Source organism: Zerene cesonia, chromosome 14 (genome assembly GCF_012273895.1).
Source record: "Zerene cesonia ecotype Mississippi chromosome 14, Zerene_cesonia_1.1, whole genome shotgun sequence".
Taxonomy (NCBI): Eukaryota; Metazoa; Arthropoda; class Insecta; order Lepidoptera; family Pieridae; genus Zerene; species Zerene cesonia.
The window spans coordinates 8,144,558-8,163,475 of NC_052115.1; the positions used below are offsets into that span (position 1 = coordinate 8,144,558).

The 18,918-nt window shown below is 32.9% G+C and overlaps 3 protein-coding genes across 3 annotated transcripts; 1 reads left to right on the top strand and 2 right to left on the bottom strand.

Annotated features, from left to right (window-relative positions):
- Positions 1-975: 975 nt before the first annotated feature.
- On the bottom strand, positions 976-4,869 carry LOC119832043 (pyroglutamyl-peptidase 1). Its single transcript, XM_038355632.1, has 3 exons — positions 4,513-4,869; positions 3,579-3,817; positions 976-2,085 (listed from the first exon to the last, which is right to left on the bottom strand). The coding sequence occupies exons 1-3, from the start codon at positions 4,732-4,734 to the stop codon at positions 1,881-1,883; spliced, it is 666 nt and encodes a 221-aa protein (XP_038211560.1). The 5' UTR covers positions 4,735-4,869; the 3' UTR covers positions 976-1,880.
- A 673-nt stretch (positions 4,870-5,542) lies between these two features.
- LOC119831809 (dnaJ homolog subfamily C member 2) lies at positions 5,543-9,617 on the top strand. Its single transcript, XM_038355340.1, has 2 exons — positions 5,543-6,667; positions 8,172-9,617. Exons 1-2 carry the CDS (start codon positions 5,798-5,800, stop codon positions 9,150-9,152), a joined length of 1,851 nt encoding a protein of 616 aa, XP_038211268.1. The 5' UTR covers positions 5,543-5,797; the 3' UTR covers positions 9,153-9,617.
- Positions 9,618-14,932: 5,315 nt separating this feature from the next.
- Positions 14,933-16,686, bottom strand: LOC119831879. Its single transcript, XM_038355448.1, has one exon. The coding sequence runs from the start codon at positions 16,379-16,381 to the stop codon at positions 15,092-15,094; it is 1,290 nt and encodes a 429-aa protein (XP_038211376.1). The 5' UTR covers positions 16,382-16,686; the 3' UTR covers positions 14,933-15,091.
- Between the last annotated feature and the right edge of the window lie 2,232 nt (positions 16,687-18,918).

The window sequence follows — 18,918 nt, forward strand, 5'->3', positions numbered from 1 at the left end:
CGTTTTATGCTGGAAATTAAAAAATACGACAATATGAACAGCTACTGTATTGGTTATAGTAGGGGAGGCCAATATGCTAAATGTGTATTTACTCGAGCGTCTCGGAAACGCTGGAATTCGCAGATAACGAAAACAGGGAATGAAGTCTATATTTTTTTAATTTTAGCGGTTGTGAAGTTGCACGATTCTTTTTATTGAAAATAAAGATATTAGGGGTTAATTACAACACACAATCTGACGATTTCAATGTAACCTTACAGAATTATCGATATTTTTTAATTTCCTGCGGCTCCTGTGAGTGGACCCACCAATACTACGCGTACTTTCTGAAGGTACTTAGCAATACGTAAGGTACCTTCTATTATATAAATCTGACGCCGGACGCGCTCTAGTAAATCCCAAAATCCCCTACTACTATTAAATGGTTTAGAATTTAATAATTCATGTCAATTAATAAAAAATTATAATCGGAAAATTAATAGGGATGTGAAATTATAAGTAGGGACTTTTGTTTAAAACATTTATTACAGTCAACAAAATAAACTAACACGTTACATGACATACCCATAAAGTTTCAATTACCATCCCTACTAATCCCTACTAATATTATAAATGCGAAAGTAACTCTGTCTGTCTGTCTGTCTGTTACGCTTTCACGCCTAAACCACTGAACCGATTTTTACAAAATTTGATATGAAGATAGAAATGAACTTGGGAAAGAACATAGGATACTTTTTATCGCGAAAAAAGGGTAGAAAGGGTTGAAAGAGGGGATGAAAGTTTGTATGAAAGTTCGTTATTGTCAAACCGATTTTGATGAAACTTGGTATAAAGATGGAGATGAACGTGGGAAAGAACAAACCACACTTTTTGATGCGAAGAAAATACTCCTTACCGTGTCGCGCGATATAAGCGAATTCTACGCGGGCGAAGCCGCGGGCGAAAAGCTAGTATAAAATATTATAACAGATACATTTTGCCAAGTTATCTTACAATGAAAACAATCATTGTAAGATAACTATTATATTTTATTTAAATGTGAGTGCACTGCATTGTGGTTTTCTTCTGTTAAACTTAAAATAACAATTAAATTATAATAAATATTACTTCCTTTTGTAATTATTCCGTAGTTATTGAAACTTTAAGTATAATATATGTATATGTATTGATCAAAATTAAATACATAATACTCGAATTACAAGATATTAATCTAGTGCGTTTGTCACACCGAGAGTAAAAATTTAAATGACAAATCCATAAATTATTAAATGAAATAAATTAAAATGTATAATTATTTACAGAGCCTCATTGTTAAGTTCACAAAAGTCGATATGTAAAAGCTACGAGGAATGTATATTTGCTAAAATATAATATTCCATACCATTGAAAATACAATACTATACAATATAAAACTTATTAATACCTCAAATATTACAACTCTACATTAATTTATCTAATAGATAATAAATAATAATATAATTTTGAATTTGTGATGCTCGTTAAAAAGCTTGACCGCTCTAAAGTATGAAGATGTGAGTGCATACATTTTCAAATAGAATTAAAAAGTAAAAACACTATTTGCATTTTTTAACTTATCTTATACATCTAAAACAGCAAGAATGGCAATCCAAATCTGTTATGGAATACGAAAACTTGAAGTTTAAAGCGGTCAAGGATATTGCAAAGAACTGAATTTATCCATCTATACTAATACTGAAAAGAAGAAATATTTGTATGTAAGTACGTTTGTAATGTATTGATATAAAAACTGATGGTCCGATTTAAAAAATTCTTTTAATATTAGAAAGCTGCAACTTCACTGAGTGACAGACTATATAAGTTTACGGGCGTAGGCGCGCCCGGGGCGAACAGCTAGTTAATCATAAATCATTTTCATCTATGTCAGCTTCCTTCTCTAGTCTCTGGTCCAAAAGCTTCACTTGTTCTAAGCACAAATCGAGGATTCTCTCAAGAGCCCGCGCGGTTTGTTCTGAGCTGTATATTTTTAAATCTGGAACGTGTACAAATAATGTACGCGTGTTGTCGAAACTCAGCGATGTGTAGTAGATGTATTCACAGAGATATCTGAAAATTAAGAAATTAATTTTTACAAGTACAGTTTGAAAAATAAGAAATAATAGAAAAATACGATCATAGGGCGGTATTTACTCCGCCCCCTTCGCCGTATCGTGGCGACGTCTTATACAGATCAACAACCCATGATTGTTTTTCAAAGAAGTATAAATGTATTTTTCTTTAAAAATTAATATAGATGGTATACATTACATAGAGGCAATCTAAGAGGGGATTTCATTAATTTCATGTGTGTATTGATCTGTAAAGATTGCTGCTCTCAACGTGACTCCTGAATAAAATGGCTGATTTTTATGTGATTTTCGAGAGCTGATGTCACATTATTTTTTTTAATATTATCTACCACACAGAGTGCCAAATTTCATACTTATAAAAAGGCGTACAAAGTTTTGCCTCACATAATATAATTCATACATAATTTAATCTATACTAATATTAAAAAGTTTGTTTGAACGCACTAATCGCAGGAACCACTGGTCCGATTTGAAAAAATATTTCAGTGTTAGATAGCCCATTTATTCAGGAAGGTTATAGGCTATATATGTACCACGGACGAAGCCTGGGCGGACCGTTAGTACAATAAAAGCAGTAAAATATACAGCATTTGTTATGTGCTATCTTATCTAAGTGCAGTGTCAACATGATATGAGAAACAATAGATGCAAATAGGTGCATGAATTTATTATTAGGTATGTAGTATCGATATCAGAAAATGAATTTGTACTACTTATTGTTGTGTAGTGTGGAATGAAAAATATGTAGGCGTTTTTAACTTATTCACTTATAATAACAGAAAAAAAAGATATTTCAACGAGAGAAGCGCGTGCGATGTACGAATAGTTATATCAGTTAGTAATGCGAAAGTTTGTAAGGATGTGTGTATTTTTGTTACTCTTTCACGCAAATACACTTCTACTGAACCGATTGAAATGAAATTTGGTATGTAGATAGCTGGACAACCGGAATATCATATAGGTAACTTTTTATCCCGATATTCCTACGGGATACGGACTTACGCGGGCGCGGAAGTTTGAATTATTACGATTTAATTAAATTGTTTTATTACATAGTATTTTCATGTTTGATTTTAGGCGAGTATTTTACATTTGAAAATTAAATTAAAAGAAAATAATTATGAACGCGATTTATTCGTTATATTATTTTAACCCGACATTTCGAAATTCGAACACTACGTTTCATAACAGTTTTGAGAGATATAATATTAAATAAAATAACTGTATGTTCGTATTTTATGCTTATTTTGATTTTATTTGAACTTGGTTACTCTATTTCACCGGTAATTAAATTTTATTTAGACAAACACATATTCAACGGTCATACTGTCTCCAAAATTTTGTACTGAACACAACAAAGGACATGGGGGAAAGAATTGTATAAGTAGAAGCATTATATAACAAATTTACATATCAGAGCATATTTAACCCTTGGTGGTTGTTTTTTTATATAGATTGTTCAATACATACCTTCCCGCATCTAAAGAAGTTATGGCTTTAGTGCCCTCCGGAGGATCATTATTGTTAAAATCATTGCATATTTTTTCCACATCCAGCTTGCTGTGGATCCTTATGGCACCATCGGCACTACAAGTATGATTTGCAGGACATTTGTCGAAATAGTCTAGTTTTTGATATCCTTTCTTGTGTGCTTGTTTCTCTAATGTAACATCCTTGGCTATAGATGATACACCTACATGTATCACGAGCTAAAAAATGAGATAACATTGATTTTTATATTGTTCTAACTATCTCCAGATGTAAAACATCTTAAAATATTGTGATGTCATCGAATGGCAAACAAACTATCACATTTGTAATATTATTAAGGATTACATCAGGTGTTAAAAGTAATCGCTACATAAGATAATACAGTTGCTTTCTGCTGTCTGTATGCTTAAATAATTTAAATTATGCAACAGATTTGATGGGATTTTTGTAATAGATAAAGTGATTCAAGAAGTTTGATATGTGTTATAACATTCATTAATCATCCTCGAATAAACGTGTGTGAAAACGCGGGAAAAAGCTAGTAATAGGGAATCATAGAAATTTTTGGAACTAAGTAATATTATTATGTGTGTTGTATTAAATTACTGTTGTGCATTACACATGGATGTTCTCATTATTAGTTTTGCCAATTGGTTTTCAACAGACGCTTTTATTTAGAAATAAGAATATTATTTATACGATATTTGAGAATAAATACTCGATCCACTTGGGATTCAACATGTCGTATTATGTTTTGTTAATTAAAAAATAAATTTAAATCAACCAACGGAACATAAGACATTAGTAGATGTTTAAATATTGTAACAATTGATATGATTTTATAATTAACAAGCAGAAATGTAAGTTATTTCGTTTAATTGATGTTGTATCCAAAACTGTCTGTTTTCGGTACCTTTGGTTCGTGCGTTTCCCACAGCGCAGGAACGAATTCATCAACATTCTCGTAGGTAACAGGCATTTCGATTTGTACAAGTTCCACTTTGTGCTTTTTTTCGATTTCCTCTTTATTCATAATTTTCACTGCTTCCCAACTTGCGTTCACTGGATGGTTTATATATGGACCAAACCCAGTAATAAGAACAATTGGCTTAAATAAATAATCCATGTCGTTCATTTCGTTGTGCGCTTACAAACTATTCTATGTCGATTCAGTTCAATACTGTTGTACTACATCATTTCGCGAAAAGTAAACCCTAGTAAAGTTGTTCAAAACAATGATTTATAGCAGCAGTCAGCTGATATTCATTTCGTAAGGTTGGTACCTTTGCGTTCCGTTTTGCACATTGCAACCTAAGTGTCAACTTATGAATGAATTTTAACTGTGGAAAAAATGTATCTAGGTAACAAGTTTCATTTCAAAAACAGCATTGCATTCACTAACGTCAAGTAGGTTAGAAATTAAAATAGTAAAAAAGTACATAGCTCTTAAACAGTAAACATATAGACAACTGTAAATAAACGTAGTCTTTTCTTTTTCTATTAATTTTTTGATTTAATGAATTAATACAATTCTCACAACGTCATACAATTTCTAGAGTTCACGATCGAGTACGGCCCTTCCGAACCCTCCATTCATGCGACAGCCCAAGCCGAGGTTCGAAATCCCAGTTAAGGCGTCCCCGCCCTTAAGCGTGTCGCTACCATCAATTCATCCACCAGTTTGTGCTAAGATTAGTAACCCTTCAGGGTAACATCGAGATTCACAGCATAAAAAAAAATATATATATATATATATGTATATATATATATATATAGAATTTACGCATATATATAATAGACATCATATTTGAGAAATTTTGTTTCTAATGAAACTTATATATTTTGTTCTAGAACGTCTTGTTTCAGGAGACATGACAGTTTTGTTTTCAATATGTAGCTACAATCTGTATGGTACATTTTATGTTATCTGTATTTGTAACAAAAATTAGGAATATGTCATGTGGAGTCAAAGACTGTCATAAAATAAAACATAGCCTTTATTTCATTAAATATAACGTGTTCTGAGATTATAAATATAATGTACTTATAGTAATAACTGCACACCAGTATATTTATTTTATTTTTTCTATCGTTTTAAAGATTTAGAGAAAAAAGACCTATCCAATCGTCCGCTTTAATTCGCCTTGATAGGTTATGTTAGTGAAGATTGCCAAGTTCATTAATAAATTTAACTTAAAATGACGGAGGGAGAAGCTTCAAATAACTGCCGAGTCGTTGCAATACCTTGGCCTTTCTTGAAAAGAAAAGTTGAATGTGCAGGTGCCGCTTTTTTACGTTATTATAGCATTAAATGCCACGGTGAGGATACTTCGTTGGAAACATCTGCTTCCAACGATAAGGCTGAAGAAGTCGTGTTCGAGGATGACGTTGAATACTTACGGAGCTTAGACCCTAAGGAATGGAAGAAACAAGATCACTATGCAGTTCTCGGTATGAAAGATTTACGATTCCAGGCAACTGACGATGATATAAAACGTGCATATCGTCAAAAAGTGTTAAAGCACCACCCGGATAAGCGTAAGGCTCAAGGTGAGGAGATCCGTAGCGACGATGATTACTTCACATGCATAACAAAAGCTTACGAAATCCTTGGTACACCTAAAAATAGACGATCTTTTGACTCTGTCGACCCAACATTCGACGACTCCGTACCGACCACTGCTGATATCAAAAAGGATGGCTTTTTCAAAACTTTTGGAAAATATTTTGAAACCAACGCGAGGTGGTCAGAAAAAAGGAATGTTCCATTATTAGGAGACAAAAACAGTTCAAGGGAGTTTGTGGAAAAGTTCTATGCCTTTTGGTATGAGTTTGATTCGTGGCGCGAGTTCTCCTACATGGATGAAGAAGAGAAGGAGAAGGGGAGTGATAGGGAAGAAAGGAGGTGGATAGAAAAGCAAAACAAAGCTGCTCGAGCCAAGCTAAAAAAGGAAGAAATGGCAAGAATCAGGAGTCTCGTGGATTTAGCATATGCCAACGATCCCAGGATACAGAAGTTCAAGCAAGAGGACAAAGATAAGAAGTTGGCTGCAAAGCGCGCCAGACAGGTATTTACTTCAATATTTAAAATATTATTTTTCTTTTTCATAAATTATCTTTTCTATTTACTACACCTGCATATGAACAATTACAAGCATCTGTTAATACATTTTATTACTATTGTATGTAAAAGTAAAATTAACAGACGGTTGTGTAATGTTTATCACAGTTGTACTCGTAAAAATAATATTTTATGAGTTTGCTGAAATAGTGAATAAAGTATATATTTTAGAGAATTATTGTAACATGAGTACATAAATAAATAAAGAAATAATTTAATGCACTCACACAAAGAAACAAACAGCAATATCTTTTCAGCAATACCGCAATTCAGGTAATCTTTGCATATAGAAAGAGTTTAGTAGAGGAAAAGCGTTTGATAGTGCAAAACAATATATTAAACTTAGAAGTGCATGCATAAAGCAGGAGGTGAATAAAATATAAAAAATAGATAGTTAAACGTAAATAAATAAAATATAAATAATATGATACATACTTATAAGTTCACACTTAATGTTCCGATTATTGTACTTGTATGAGTACTGATACTTATCCTAACTTACCATAACAAACTGTAATAAATTTAATACACATATATCATACATTACTGGATTAATAATACATTAATCTGGATTAATAAATTGATTTTCATAAGAGAATCTATAGATTCTACTGCTGATAGAGCTGGTATACCAGCTCCTTAGTATAGTGGTTATGCGTGGGGGCAGAACCGAGGCATCCTGGGCTCAATTCCTGGTAGAGACTCGAAAAAAAAAACTCTTGATCTGATTGGACGTAGAAAGCTGATAATGTTGACCTTTTTGTAGAGTAAGAAAATCTATCAGTAAAAAAATGTATATCATCTGCCCCATAGGGTATGGTACTAGGGTACACACGCTTCGCTTTTTTCTAGAGAAGCTATAGTGACATGTAGTAGATACAAAATATAAGTCAATAATGAGAGCTGACATGTATTTCTACATATCATGTAATGTTTATTAGATTATCAAGGCCTGATGAGTTTGTATTTGCAATCATATTGTTGTTAGACATTTGTACGACACATTGTTACCATTCATAGTACAGCATACATATAGTTAAGATGTCGCTTATCTTTGTATAATAAATTTTAAATTATTCAGTACTCTAGGCATTCTGTAATGGAGATGTATGTAGTATAAAAAATACTTTAAATAAATCATCAGTGGTGTCATTATTAATATTAGTTATGTATATTTGTTTAAGGTCTAAATATGTAGTATAATAATTAAGAGAGGTTATACAGTTAGTGCTACATTTGTGATTATTGTATATAAAATATTTCTCATATTCTATGTTTTTTAACCAGCTAAAGATTTCTTTAATGAAAATAGGAAATGTGATTGAAAAATATTTGTAAGCTTGGAACCATTCTTTAGTGTTTCAAAATATGTGTTCAAAAGATCACTTGTGATAGAGCTATACCATTACACACAAACATTTATTAATTCGTTGTTTTTTTTTACTTTTTAGGATGCTGTACAAGCAAAGAAGGCAGAAGAGGAACGATTGTTGAAAGAAGCGCAGCTCGCCAAGCAGAAAGCTGAAGAAGCTGAGAAGGCGAAAATAGAAGCTGCCAGAGCCGAGAGGGAACAGCAAAAGAAAAATCTCAGAAAGGAACGAAAATCTTTACGAGATTTGTGTAAAGCAAACAACTACTATGCCCAAAATGAAGAGGAAACTGTTAATCATATGGCAGCTGTTGAAAAAATATGTGAACTAATGAAATTGAATGAACTGCAAGACTTCATAAAGGATTTAGAAGCAAATGGTAGTGAGGCGTTTATTAAAGCAATGAAAGAAACAGAGGAGAAGTTGGAAGCCGAGAGAGTGGCACTATTTGAGAATAAGAAAGTGGAAGAGCAAAAAACAAAGAAGAATGCTGCACTAAAAGCACCCATCGAGTGGTCTGTGGAGATGACACAATTATTGATTAAAGCTGTAAATTTGTTCCCCGCTGGTACTAATCAAAGATGGGATGTGGTTGCCAACTTCCTGAATCAACACGGAACGTTTACGGACGAAAGACGATTCAACGCTAAAGAAGTTCTAAATAAAGCTAAAGACTTGCAAAGTTCCGATTTCTCAAAGAGCAGCCTCAAAAAAGCAGCAAACGAAGAAGCGTTTGACCAATTCGAAAAGGATAAGAAGAAACCAACTAGCGTCATAGATGATAACAGTATATCAAAGAATGAAGCACCGAAACTCGTGAACGGAGTCGCTCCGAAAGTTAACGGAGATGTTAAAGTACCTAAAGAAGAAAAGGCGTGGACGAAAACTGAACAGGAATTATTAGAGCAGGCCATCAAGACATTCCCAGTCAGTACTCCAGACCGATGGGACAAAATAGCCGACTGCATCCCAAATAGAAGTAAAAAAGATTGCATGAAACGGTATAAGGAATTAGTCGAACTAGTAAAAGCTAAAAAACAAGCTGCCAACTTGGCAAAATAGCATTAAATTGTGTTTAGTTCACTAACAAATTAATAAATTTACATAATTGGAATGGCCTTCTATTATTGTGAGAAATTTTGTTATCAAAATTATCCCTAAAATGTTTTGTTGGCAACAGATTATAAATAGTTAGACGCGAAATTACGACATAGATCGAAAAATTCAGCTTTTTCAATAGTTTTTACCTTACTTTCCCAAAAACGGAGGTCCTCAATTTGATTATCTTATTTGACGTGATACTTTCGATGGGAATTTCACAGGAATTTATTGTCATTTGTCCCATTTCAATCTGGAGATTATTTGTAGTCTTTTTTTGTAGAATCATTCGGAATAGTTTGAAATTTTATTACGTGAACTATGTATTTGCAGCAACTAGTGATGAAGTACACTGTATGTATTAAATAAGGTTTTTTACCTAGCAATTATGTTACCTTTTTATTAAAAATCACCATAATTTATTTTCTACATGTGGTTTTAATTTTCAAAAGAATAGAAAAATATTTTTATGACCACCCCATCAACCATAAGATGCATTTAACAACTAAATGACGTTATTATGTAATTCTCTCAACCAACTCCATAAAAAGGCATCAATTCGACTATATTTTTTTGTTCGAGAATTCGAGAATTTTAGCCTGGATGAACCGATTTTGATGATTCTTATATTGGAAATCTGGTGCCTCCGGTGTAGTCTCCTTTCAATTTGGTTTAGTTCTGTTCATTTGCAGGCTTTTTTGTTTTTTGTATAATATATTATTTATTATTAACATTAGTTTTATTCCAAATTGTGATTTGGTAACCACAGGAATTTAACTCTGAATTTATGAAACTCGATCTTTAAATAATTAATTGTCATCGGGATTTTTCTATTCGCCAGTTAGGCTTTTATAACATTTTAAGGTTTCTCACTTTCTTGTATGTGCAAAATTTCGATACGCAAGGAAGTAATGAGTAATTTTATATGAATAACTAGCTGTTGCCCGCAGATTCACCTCGCGGTCGTAATAAATTTTCATGGTACAAACTTTCATCCCCTATTTATCCCCTTTGCGGGTAGAATTTATCAAAATCATTCTTAGCGGATGCCAACATATTATCTATCTACATGATAAATTTCAGCCCGATCCGTACAGTCGTTTGGGCCCAGTATATAAGCGTATAATCTATGGCTTGGGCTGTTTGGCGTTGATAGATCATTATGTCAATCAGTCTCCTTTTAAGTAATGTGTACTTAGAAGTAGTAAAATTTACAATAGTTGTAAAGTTTTATATACTTACTCTAAATCAAAATGTTTTACTTCTGATCTTTGTCGTATCACGCGTAGCTGGACACGATTCACAAATTACCCTGAAAAACTTAGTGCCTAGCGCTTACTCTAATGCTCTACACAAACTAGTGTCTAGACTCTAACGCTCTACACACACATAGGACAACACTCGCAAATGATTTTTATTTGAAAGAAAACATTCCTAGGCACATGTTTGAACGAAAGTAAGCATGAGCTGACGACGGGAATGAAGGAATGGTGAGAAAAAGGTCTTCGGCTCCCCCTCTTACCGAACGAAACACAGTCTTAAGTTAGTATTTCACGCCGATCTTTTGTAGGGGTGGGCCTTTTGGCCCAATTTGTGCCGAAGCGTGCTCACTCCCATATCCAAAACTAGTACAGTTTATGTATTATACTGTGAAAAAGAAGATAAAATTGTTTATTATATTCTAGTTGATATGGCGAACAACGACAACGATATATACCTATATTTTTTTACATTCCTTAATGTTCTTACTTTTTAAACTTTCCTAGGGCTTATTATGAATGCATTAAAAACAAAATTATAAAAATCAGCCTGAGTCATTCTCGAGTTTTAGCGAGACTAATGAACGGCTATTGATTTTTATATGCATTGAAGATATAAACGTAGGTAATCGAGTTTTGGCTAGTTAATACTAGTTATACTAGTTAATGAAATTAAGAGGAACATTCTTTAAGTCTTAGGGGTATAATGAGATGACAAGTCTTCTTGCACAAAATAGTTATATTTACTTATTCCATTACTTTCTCCGCTGCTACGCTTATTTGAATAATTAATGACCCATAGGCCATTAAATTTCCGTGAACAAATTGTGAGAAACTAAAATTGACAGAAGTTTTACTTTTCTTTTATTTTATAGTTCTACACGGTATTATGTTATATGTGGTATTACTATAAGATAATATTTGAATAGGTAGCAAGAAATCATTGTAACTGCTGATCCGATTTCGTACATATATATATATATATATATATATACATGCGTTTCTGAAAGCCTTCCTTCGACGGAAATTTTGTCCAAAAATTTGACGGAATGCTTTTCAAGTATTTTATTAGGCGTGCATATGTCCATTAGTCGGGAATAATTAAAAAGCGAACATTCGTGTTTCGCGTACCAACAATCAGTACTCACTATAATTTATTCAGTATTCATAATCGCCATCCGCATACATTGTTAGCAAACAAATTGTGTCATGGAATAAAATAAATTATTTATGTTGTTTTAATGGGCTCGTTAACTATCGATTGTATATGGCCTAGCTGATATAGCAAGACTCATCTTTTACAATAAATCATATAATTATTATTGAGTGACAAATGTAGATTATTGTTCTTACAAGGTTCATCGAACTTCACCGACTCAAACATAATACGAGTAATATTTATTAAATGAAAATTATAAAAAAGAAACTAAATATCCCGCGTAAATGATAGAATAAACAAAATTACCTCACTTGTTCTAATACAGAGTTGGAATTTATTTATTCCTAGCGATTCTAATCAGGATAAAAGAATAAACTCATGAAATTATTGTATTGTCACCGATAAGTGAACGTTTGAATTAAATCTGTCCGTATAAAGTGGGTCAAAATCGAGTCTAAGGGAGTCTATAACATACAGAGATACAGGCAATAAAGGCGTACAAATATGAACAAAATTACAAAAACCATTACATTTTCAAAATAATAAATAACAGTGAACCTATGCAAATGATTGTTCTCGTTTCCTGTGGGCCTGAGAACTTACAATTGGGTCGATACGGAACAGTGCGTTTATGAAGACGTATTTTGATGTCATTACCAGTAATTAATACTTATTTATAATCTAACTAGCTGTTGGTTAAATACATTCTCGTGGTACAAACCTTGGGAGTATTTTATCAACATTCTTACTTAGCTAAAATTCTTTCTATGTCTACATCATCATGGTTATCGACAAGCTATGTTTCAGCCCGATGTAGTTTGTGCTGTACGTTGATAGATCAGGTCAGTCATCTTTGCATTTTTCATGTTAGGATTTCAGAAAATAAACACATGGGTTTTACTTTTATGCGATAATGCCCAGTGTACATGCGGTGGTCCGGCGATCACGAATCAATATTTAGTTCCTTACTTGACTTATTTGATTGGTTTCTCTTATGCATCTCGAAACAAAAAGCACATGACAAGAGTCCTAGATAATTAATATTATAAATTCGAAAGTATGTTTGTTTTTCACGGCGTTACGTGTTCGCCTTCGTTCGTTATTCGCACGAATATTGATGCGGTATTACATTATCTACTATTTTGAGTAAATCTGATTATTTGAAAAACAGAACAAATATGTTAATTAATAGGTCTGGAGCTCATACTAATTAACCTGTACCTAGTTCATAACTGATTCAATCGTGATTCTTGCACACAAAACGTGAACGTTAATTAAATGGATCAATGTCCAACCACTGTTTCAATTATATAATACTAGCGGTCCACCCCGGCTTCGCCCGTGGTACATATATAGCCTTAAGCCTTCCTCAATAAATGGGCTATCTAAAAATGAAAGAATTTTTCAAAACGGTCTACTAGTGAGACTAGTAGATAACTAATTATTAACAAACTCTTTAGCTTTATAATGTTAGTACAGATTTCTATAATTAGCATCATGTACCAAAAACTGAAAACATATCATTAATTGTGCGAGAGGGTAAACGTAGAGATTTACATAAACACTACTGCTACGTTTTTTGGTTTGACTCTAAGGTCGGTCGGTCATACATACATACATTTCCTTTTTGTTTGTAGAATGCTTTGATAGAGTTATTTCTTTCGTCAAAATGCAAAAAAAAAAGTAATTAAATATATGAAATATTGGAATTAAATTTCTGTCAAAATAGAGCCATAAATTGAAATAACACACACAAAATAAAAAATACTGTATATTTAGGTGTCATGTACACATTTTTGAGTTTGGTTCGGTTCCTTAAGGCACTACAAAGGCCACATTGCGGTTAAAGCTTATCCTTACTTAAACAATATCCTTTATGTAACCAGTGACACGAAAAATACAGAGAGCTTATTGAGAGGCTTGTGGCAATATATTTTATGGCTGGGAACGTCTATACAGAATGGTATCTTTTTAAATTATCTCTTTTTAGCACGCATAAAAGATTTTTGAAAGAAGAAAAACTAAAAAGTTTCACATCTTCAATGCAGTATAACAGCTTGATAAATCTTTTGTTAATTAAGATTCAGCTTACATCCTAATTATGAAATATTATGTTGAAAGGCACTCAAGTTTAACTCAACCCTTTTCAGGTCATTTTTAGGTCAGGTTACATAAAGTTCACATTAGAATGTCAATAAATTCGAGAATATCTTAATACAAAATATTTGAGATTATAATAAAATTAAATTAAAGCACCTCTTCAGGTATAAATACACCATCTAACACACTATAGCCACCTTAAACTTAATGGATATTTAATAAAACTGTTTTATGAAATCCTTGAGGAGATAGATTTTTGTTTCATTTTTTTTTATAACAAGTTCGTTAATACAAGTTGTTAATGTTGTGCAAAGTTAATAATGTAACCATATAAGAAATTCAGTCTTTATAAAACTCTTATGCGGCATTTACAAATTTGTGCGAAAAGCGATGAGAAACGAACTCGATTGTGTTCGCACGAATGTGTAAATGCGGCATTAATGTTAAGTACAATTAAATGGATTTTGAGACTTCGCAAATATTTTATAAGACTAGTCATTAATTGACAATAATTGAGCATTTATATTATATTTAGTCTAGAGAATAAAAATAATTTCACACTTATCAAACGAGAACACAAAATCAAATTTACCAATCGAAAGTAACATATTGTCTTCTGAAAAAAGAGATTTTGAACTTAAAATATTATATTATGTTCTATAATAAATAAATTTAATCACACATTTGGAATGTTAATTATATTTAAGTAAACAAAAGTTCCAAAAAATTAACGCAATTTTATGTTAAATGGCCAATATATGTAACCCTGCATCATCATCATCATCAAGGACATATATATATATTTCTTTATATATCCCTATGTTAAAAATAAGAAATGAATTGCTATATTCTAAATAAAAACCATGGCTACACATACTAGCCTTAAAAGAAGTAACAAATCTTAATTCAAAATGGCTCATTGGTAAATATCCTGCAGGTACATCCACAGAGTATACTAAAATAAATTAAAAACTTAGAAATATATTTAATAAGAAAAAGAGTGCAATGTTCCTTTTATTCAGATCTTATGGGAATTAATCATGGAAATTATGCCAGTTTTTTACCTATCACAATTTTAATACTATGTGCTATGGTTTTGGTAAAGAAAAAATTATTAATTAATTGAGAAAATGTCACAGATGCTAAATATTGCAACATCATTTGATATAACAGATCAAAAATTATAAAAGTTATTTAAAATGCTACACTTATAATGTAATCAAATCAATGTACTTTTGCTTTGCATTTATTTTCCAATAGATTTTCATATATAGAATGTGAGAACAATAATGGCATGAATTAAATTATTATATTATTCTAAAAAAAAGAAGGAATTCTTATTAGGAGAAAGTAACATATGAAATATGTAACTTAGAAACTGAATGTTATTGAATTTTGCAGCCACGTCTTTTTTTATTCAAATCAGCTTGCTTGCTCTTTTTCTTAGCAAGCCCTTCAGCAGTTATATCAGAAATAACAGATAATCGTTTTGAAGGGTCACATTTATCAGAACCCATTCTTGGAGGTGGGACATTGATATCTGAAGTGAATGCTGAGCTGTATAAGTTATTGTTTTCACTTACACTGTGAGACATTGATGAGTGTGCGTCGTTTCCTGATAGAATATTGTCTGTGGGGTAGTGAGAGGCTGGTCTGATGCTCACTGGGTCTGGAAATCTGGGCTTTTTACTGGTAGTTGGGGGTGGCGGAGGCTGCCGATGATGTATAGATGTATTGAGATTCGCAGTAGGTTTATTAGATTCAAAAGATCTTGAATGGCTGTGTGATATGTTTATATTTGAGCTCGAGGTTCCAGCATCTTCTGCATAATACTGTTTCGATATTTCTTTAGACTGTAAGGCACTAGCTTTTGATTGTATACATTCCTTTTCAAACGGTTCAACATAGTTGAGGTCCGAGTCGACTGATTTGCATAATCGGAGACCATTCTGGCGTATCATGTCCCTGGGATTACTGTACGCATCACAGAGCAACGCTTGCGGTGGTTCTGGGGGTATTTCTCTTTGTGCCAATCTCTGTTGTTTCTTTAACAGTGCTTTTTGTCTCGCCTTCTCTTTTGCTCTTTGTAGCTTCTTATATTCCCTCTCCTGCAAGAGGCGCGCGAGCTCGCCGTCTTGTGCTTCGACAGCACATTTCATATCTGCTAGTATCGCTTCATTACCCTCTACTTCATGACTTAATTGTCTAGCTAGCCGAGCATCTCTTTCTTCCTGTTCTAGTCTTCGCCTCATTTCTTCAAGTTCAGAGGCAGATAGACCCAATTCATCAGGGTTAATGTCAGGGGGCGGTGGCGCAGGTATTGCTTTTGAGGAACTGGGCTGCACAAGCATTTCAGGTTTCTGAATGCGTCGTTGTCGTCTTATATTTATCTCGGCCATTTCTCGTGCTATCTCTGCGTCTATCTCGGCTTGTCGACGGCGCGCGAGTTCGCGCAATTGTACTTCATGTTCAATATCACGCTGCTCGCTTAGAGCTACTGGGAAATCTTCACGTATCTGCTGATTGCGATACCTGTTCTCACAAAGATGCGATGAAATCTCACGGTCTTGTAAGCGATGAGCCAGCGCGCCGTCAGCTCGGACCAACCATTGCTCTCGCAGATCAGTTACGTGCCCCATCTTGGGCATTGTATCACGAGGATGCAATCCCGACATATGTATTACAAAGTATGTTTAAACTATTTCCCAATCAAACAGCTCTTGATTTGGTATAGAACCACGTTTGCGACAATTAATTTTAGTATAACACATCCGAAATTGATGACGGCATACCAAGTCAAAGTATACCTTTCACAATAAACTTTCTTCACGTTCCATGAGAATAACTGAACTGTTTTTACGTTTCACAGCGGATTCTTAGTGAACAATAGGATTGATAATCTACATAATTAATTACAGAACTTGCACCTTGTCGTACTACAACTACTTACTTCCACCCCTCTACATAACAAACTTTGGAATTTCTGACATGTATAGGCATGACAGGTGGATTCCATATAGTGATGTTTTCAGTTTCTACACTAATAGTAATGTCTACTGTCTACAGTAATAGTCGATAAATGAATCGAATCACTTTAATCGATTCAGATAGATAACAATATAGAACATCATAGTAGAATAAATAATATAATTATTCTTAACAGTGCTTCTGTGATACTAAGTACCTAATATCAGTTCACATTTTACTGGAGCACGACTTACAAAAAAAAATTATATAATGCATAGACCACTACAATAAAAATACTACAAAATCCTTTTAAATTTGGTTAAATTAAAAAAAATGCAAAAAATAACACTTTAATTAATCCAATTCGTTACAATCAATAATATGTAATTTGTTTAATTCTTATTTGGCATCTGTATTTTCCTCTGGCGAAATTACACTCTGAGAACGACGAGCAAGAGAACTTCGTGGACAAGCTTTAAACTCGTTTCCATAATATTCTCCATTGTCTGCAAAATATAACAAAATAAATTACTGATTAAATTGTGCTTAAATCATAGATATAATATCTATGATGATGTGAACTCTAACTATGGTTCAAATAAAACATATTTTAATCTAATTAAATAAAATGAGATTTTTCAAGATTTGCTTAATGATAAGAAAAATACTAACAACCAACAGATAATGTGCTTGAGGAGAGAGGTGTTAAATAATAAATTAAATGTATGTTAGATTCTACCTGTCTTTAATGATTAAATTTCTCTAATGTTTGATGTTTTATATGACAGTTTCATCTTACAACTTAAAAGTGCACGTGAATAAATATGAATAAAATTTTATGTTAAAATAGTAGCTTTTATATATATTCGACAATTTCCGTCTGTTCCAGCTAATCGAGTTGTATCGAATTTGATTATGTTCTCAAACACAGACGAATAATCATAGGCATGTCCAATCAAAATCGTTAACAATTAGGGTTCTTTTAGAAATTAAAAACTTTTAACGGATTTTAAACGCGATCTATACATTATATTATTACTCCGAACACTTTACAGCAAGCGTGGTCTGTCAGTCTCCCCGTGACCCGTATAATACTCGCGTAAAATCAAACATAAGAAAATACTAATTAGGGTTCTATTCAAGCTTTTTTCTTAAGTAGGTATGTATTGTAGTAGCATTCGATTTACTTATTTTTGGTGGCTTGTAATTAAACATAATAATTAATAACGATAATGTTTTATGTGTTTTACAAAAGAAATTTACTTTTATGAAGGTTCAATATTTAGCAACTCGCCTATTCTTTTAGCGAATTCATCTAATCCTTTAATGTTTGCAGTCGAATAAAAACACTCTTCTGACATTTTGAACAACCAAATATGAAGATTTGGGTATCTTTAAATAGAAAGATTTACAGTTAGCAAAAATACTTATATTTATGTAATAAACACTATTATACAACTGCATTATTTTTATTTTTAAATATTGTTCTGTAACAAGCAGTGGTGGCTCAGTGGTGAGAACCTCGGACTTCAAAATCGATAAGTCGGGGTTCGAGACCGGGCGAGCGTGCAGGAAATAAATTGATTTTTCAATTTATCTGCACATGTGGATAACATCACCATTGCATAAAATGGTGAAGGAAAACATCGTGAGGAAACCGGCATGTCCAAGAATCAAAAGTTCGACGACATGTGACATCTGCCAACCCGCACTTGGCCAGCGTGGTGGAATATGGCCTGAACCCTCATAGGAGGCCTGTGTCCCAGCAGTGGGAACATATTTGGGCTGATGATGATTGTTCTGCAGAAAATACAACAAACAAGAAAACTTGAAAAGTATCTACATATAAGCCTTCATACCAGCTCTGAGCTGGTGGCCGTTTAAGAGTAATCTCTTTCAGGTAACCTATTGTGTAGAGTAATATCATAAAGGAGGAGGTAGGCTTAGAATGATATCCTAGGTATATATGTAGACATTTTTTATATGAATATATCTAAATAATATTTCAGTTTAGTATGGTAATTTCTAGAGTCATCTCCAATCATCACCATCACAAATTTTAACTAAACTAAAATAAAAATGGTTTAACTTTCAGTTCTTACGTAATCACTAATTTTTATTGTACAAAATAACTTCAACACAAATAGATTACTTGGTTTTATCCACTGGTACGAGAATATTGAGTGTGCTGATAGTGGCAGCTATAGAAATATCAGCTAAAGTAAGCAGCGATCCCGTCAGCCAC